Consider the following 5,835-nt stretch of genomic DNA (forward strand, 5'->3'; position numbering starts at 1 on the left):
AACTAATCGGTATCATTCCCAAATGATATCTTACGAACAGTTATTCATTTTTAGAAATCGATTCGCTAGTATGAGCTTAAATGTGGACGAAAAGTTTAACACTTTTTTCTAAATTACAAAGAAATGGCTCGGCCGATCTCTGCACAAAACTGACAAAAAACAACCCACATCAAAATACATCGATTGACTTTTAAATTTTTGAAATCGGTTTAGGCGTTTTTGAGCAATTGTCGATGAAATTTATAATTTTGACAAACGCCAAAAAATCGACACTAATTTTTGCAAACTTTGACGATTTTTTTAAATTAAACGACTTGTCGTAGGACCGTAATATTTTAGTATGATCTATAAGACTATAGTATCTACCGTCAAAAAAAATTCGTGAAAATCGTTGAAAAAAAAATTTAACACCTTATTACAAGAAAACGGCTCGGCCGATCTTTACCAAAAGCTAATCAGGTCGATTCCCAACCAATATGTTTCAAACAGTTTTTGAATTTTCAAAATCGATTCAGAATTATGGGCTAAAACGTGGACGAAAAAATTTTCACTTTTCTGCGATTTACAAAGAAACGTCGCACAAAACTTAGAAACGCTAGTTCTCATCGAGATACATCTAATGGCTTTTAAATTTTTGAAATCGGCCTTGCCGTTTTTGAGAAAACGTCGATATACGGCAAAAAATGTGTTCACACACACACAGCACACACATACTTTTTCCAAATTTGGTCTCATTCGATTCAGAATGGCTTGAAACGTCGAGAAAACATAAAATAAGCAATTCGGATTTTTTGATGAAAACATAAACTTCTCCTTCGGGAAATTAATAATTAAATATATTTAATTTAATTATATGTCGAATAGTATTTTGAATATATTCTAAATCAATAACAAAAAATCAGCGGTTTTTATCGATGTTGACTATCGATATGACGAACGATAAAGTTCTATGGTCGGTTGACAGATGTTTATGAGAAATTGGCGGTATTCCGCGTTAATGCTTTTTTTATCCTTCGCAACTTAATCTTTGAGCAAGTAGATGATTGTACGCGCTAAATATATCAGTGAAAAATTAAGTTATTAAATTTCTAAAAACTATTTTAAATCGCCATGGCCTCTCAACTCACGAGTGGATGTTTGATGGTAAGATTCAGAAGTTGAGATATTTTTCATAATTGCTATGCTAATGTTTAACAAAAATATGTGACCTAACTTTCTCTGTGCACTTTCATACCAAGCGTTAACTTATCATTTTCTTATATCCCAGGGTATAATGACCGGAGCCGTCATTGAGAATCCTATTATGCAAATTCTTGGAAGTAAGAAAGTGATGGGAAATGGAAACACAGAAAGATATCGACTTTTAATCTCTGATGGCCGATACTTTCATAGTTTTGCTATGCTGGCTACTCAGCTCAATGGTATGCTTGTCGCTGGAGAACTGTCAGATAATACTGTGGTTTGCGTTGATCGCTACATTACTTCAGTTCTAAACAATACAGGCAAAGGTGATAGGTGCGTATATGGGCTCTCTCAAAACCTTTTTCCGAAAGTGGTTATAATAAATATAAATGAAGAAAGCCAAACCACATTGAACTTATTTTACATTTAATATATTTTATTATAATGCTTTTTTTTTTGCTGTGTCAAACTTTTCCATGGTTGACATTTGTTTTTATATTTTGTATCTATGTATTTGGGTATTTTTGATACACAAAATATCCTTTCAGACGAGTATTAATCATATTGGGCTTGACTGTTGTCAGGCCTGGAGAAGAAGTTGGTGAAAAACTTGGAAGCCCTGTAGCTTTACCTGAGAATCCCGAGGGCATGGCTGGTCAAAACTCTAGCTCGGGAGTATCAGGAACTGTTACAAGTAAGCAAAGAAAAGATACAGATTAATATAGTAGATATTTAAAAAAAACTCAATAATTTACTATAAACAAGTTAATTTTGTATAGTAATATTCTCATAAGTTCCTTAAAGCATTGTTTTTTAATTTATATACTATTTTTATGATACCTGCTGCATAGATCAATATTATGTTTATATATATATATATATATATATATATATATATATATATATATATATATATATATATAGATGGTAGTCTTATATTTGTAAATAATTTGTAGAGCTTCAAACAACGTATAAAAAACAAAAATCTTTTTTAAAGAATCATTTCTATATTTATTTGCTGTTGATGTTTTGGAACTAAGTGCGTTCCATCTTCAGGACATCTGTCAAGTAACATGATCTTGATAAGATTTAAACAAACAATATATTTAAGAAAAGTAGATATATAAAATGAATAAAATTGTTAAAGGAAATATGACAATATAATCAAGTGAAGTGCTTTTTATTAGTGTGTTATGCTTGATTATTATATTCTGTTAATACTTGAAAAAAAACATCAACTTTAAAATGTATACAATAATCAGAGTAATCCTCAATCATTTAATTATATGATAATACAAATTGAATTTTTAACCAGGTGCTCCACCTCCAAGTAGTGGAAACTCGTATAACAAAAAACCAACTTATGAAAGTTCTGTGACCTTAGTTGGACAACAGCTCACTCATCCAATTGTATCTTTGAGTCCTTACCAAAATAAGTAAGTTTACAATTATATAAGATTGTATAATTTAGATATTTCAAATTTGAAATTGAAATAGGGTATTAGAATTTATATTATGTAATTTCTTCACTTGTGATTAGAAAAATGCAAATATATATAAAAAAAAGTTTTTATGCAACCACTAAGATTTATATTTGCTTTCATTTGGTATTTATCAATTTTGTAGTTTATATAAATTGTATATATTTTTAAATAGGTGGGTAATCAAAGCAAGAGTAATGAATAAGTCTGCTATAAGAACTTGGAGTAACAGTAAAGGCGAAGGAAAGTTATTTAGTATGGATTTATTTGATGAAAGTGGAGAAATCAGGGCAACTGCTTTTAAAGAGCAATGTGATAAGTTTTATGATATGATTCAGGTACTGGTGCAGTTTTTATAAATCGATCATTAATAATAATTAAAAGATAATTGATCAAATATTGAATTTCTATTATAAGTTATTTGTTGCCTAAAAATACATTAATTTAAATAAAATTCATTTTTTAAGCCCTCTATTTTAGTTTTATCATTATTTGTTAAGATAGCTTGTCCTTAACATTTCTTACTTAAAGTAACTGATTTACCCTACCCCTGCAAGTTGAATATTCTGAAAATATTCATTGAGGCTTATAAATATTTTGTATTAATTTAGCCCTATAAGTTAAATATTAAGAATATTTCATTGAGACTAATGTATATTTTGTTGTTTCAGTGGACAAGGTGTATTATATATCAAAATGCCAATTGAAACCAGCGAATAAACATTTTCTACCCTCAAAATGATTATGAAATGACGTTTACAAATGATACTCAAGTCGCTGAGTGTATGGATGCTGATATTGGAGTGCCAGAAGTCAGTTACGAATTTGTAAAGATTAAAGATATTGGTGAAAAGGAAACAAACAGTTTTGTAGGTAAGGGCTTAATTGATTTTGATGAAATATAAAATACCCTTCATACAGGATAATCATACCAGGCTTTGGTTCACTGGTTTTATATAATTTTTTATTTATTTAAATATAGATTTGTGTGAAAATGATTCTAATACATGCTTTTTTATATTTTATTTTAAGTAAAGAAAATTTTTTGGGTTTTCTTCTACACAAACCTCTGATTTTAGACAAATTTAATTTAACGACTTTTAATTTAACAAAATTTGAAATTTTGTTTACTCAAGGTTTAAAGCCATTCTGATTCAAATGAGACTAAATCTGGAAAAAGTATTTATGTGTGTGTATCGGTTTTAAAGTTTTCATGTATGTTTTCTCAAAAACGGCTGAACCAATTTAAAAAATTTGAAAGCCATTTGATGTAACTTAGACAGGACATGCGTTGATGAGTTTTGCGCGATGGCCGGCAGAGCGTTCTCTTATAATTGTTAAAAAAGAAAAAAAAAATACGATTTTAATGGAACTTGATATGGTGATAGAGTACATGGTACTTAATAAACATACTAATATATCACTCTTACAGGAAGTGGTTTAATTAAACAAATTTATTAAAGCCTGAATTAATAGGCCGCGCTTTTACAAAATACTATGTTCGAGAGTTCTTTATAACCACTGTTTTTCAAATACATACTAATAAATGTAAACCTGTCAACAGCATACTGTCACCTTGAAAATATCTAATGAGGTTGCAAATTACTATTACATTATTTTGTTCTAATTGTATATGATATATAATTTCAGATGTAATTGGAATTTGCAAGGATTGCACTAATGTTGTCCAGTTGACTTCTAAGGCTGGCAGAGAGTTGCGCAAAAGAGAATTAACATTGGTAGACAATAGCGGAGCTTGCGTAAGTATTACGAGCGGCTTAATTAGTTTTTGAATAGTTTTGAATTAGTTTTGTAATTAAACATTATCTATAATTTAGATTTTTTTTATAAATATGAATAGCATTTAAATAATTGTCACATAAATATAAATGATTTTAATGATAAATATATAATTATTTATGAACACTTTCCGAAAGAAATTTGTTTTTGCTAGAACATCCGATTCGCTTTTGCTTTTTCGATGTTTCAATACATTTTAAGTCGTATGACATTGAAGGTTGCTAAATCGATTTCAGTAATTTAAAAGCTATTTGAATAGCTTAGAGTTTACAAAGGTTAAAAGTGTAATCATAACAATTACAATTCAATAAGTTGCTAAATGTAATTCTTTTTGATTGAGTCATATTATTTATACATATCAAAAAGTTCATGTATCTTGCCTCAAGGCAAAATGTTATATACATCTAGTTTATATTAAAACTTTATTTTAACATCGATTTTTTACATTATTACTAGTATTTCTTTTATCCGTGTTCTTTGTTGCAGATTAACTTAACTCTGTGGGGTGATGAGGCAGAAAACTTCGATGGTTCGTTACAGCCCGTAATTCTTGTAAAAGGAGCTCGCCTTAATGAGTTTGGCGGTGGAAAATCATTAGGAACGGTATCTGGAACATGCTTGAAAATAAATCCTGACATTCCTGAGGCCCATAAACTTCGAGGGTGGTTTGATAACGGTGGTGCAAATGCCGATTCTACAAGTCTATCGGCGATGTAAGAAATTAAGATTAATACTTAATTTATATAACCGAATATATTTTGTATAAAACCTACTACTCTTTCATTTCTTTTATCAGGTCTGGCCTCGGTTCCAACGCATCAGCACCTTTAATGACGCTGAAAGAAGCAAAGATTCGTCAATTAGGAAGTGGAGAAAAACCTGATTATTTTTCTGCAAAGGTAATTATTAAAAACTACTCATATGTATTTTCAAACATAGTGTTTGGTATTTGATATTTGGTGTTTAAAAATTTTTTTTTTTTTTTTTTTTTTTTTTTTTTTTAATAAGACTTAATTCAAAAATTTAAATATTATATGAAAATCGCTTATCTTTTTCGGTTTCACCAACAGTCCACATTATCCAATACTTCTGTAAAGAAAACATGTAAAGTATTATACATCGTTCTTCCTTATATATCGCTACTTCAAATTCCGCACGGTGTAGCCTACAGGCAAGTTGCAATTGAAAAATTCAAGGAAAACTGGAAAATCTCGAGAAAATTATATGAACACACTTAACCATTTATTATATAGCATTTTAATCTTAATTTTATTCTGCATCTTTTGTCCGAACAAAGTTCTAAGCGTCCGATTTAATTGATTCAAAAAACTTTCTGCTTGTTTCAACAAAATAATTGCTTTTGAAAAAAAAA

The 5,835-nt window shown here is 29.3% G+C and overlaps 1 protein-coding gene across 1 annotated transcript in view; it reads left to right on the forward strand.

Annotated features, from left to right (window-relative positions):
- The first annotated feature begins 989 nt into the window (after window positions 1–989).
- The window catches only part of LOC113370451 (replication protein A 70 kDa DNA-binding subunit), a 26,939-nt gene continuing 22,093 nt past the window's right edge, over window positions 990–5,835 (forward strand). Inside the window, exons 1-5 of the mRNA XM_026611123.1 lie at window positions 990–1,143; window positions 1,268–1,515; window positions 1,731–1,876; window positions 2,498–2,618; window positions 2,839–3,001. Of these exons, the coding sequence (XP_026466908.1) occupies window positions 1,111–1,143; window positions 1,268–1,515; window positions 1,731–1,876; window positions 2,498–2,618; window positions 2,839–3,001 (711 nt within the window). The 5' untranslated portion in view covers window positions 990–1,110. The remainder of the gene's footprint in view (window positions 1,144–1,267; window positions 1,516–1,730; window positions 1,877–2,497; window positions 2,619–2,838; window positions 3,002–5,835) is intronic.

This window comes from Ctenocephalides felis, unplaced genomic scaffold (genome assembly GCF_003426905.1).
Source record: "Ctenocephalides felis isolate EL2017-DRISC unplaced genomic scaffold, ASM342690v1 CF-g0.4_SCAFFOLD_00845, whole genome shotgun sequence".
In the NCBI taxonomy this organism is placed as follows: Eukaryota; Metazoa; Arthropoda; class Insecta; order Siphonaptera; family Pulicidae; genus Ctenocephalides; species Ctenocephalides felis.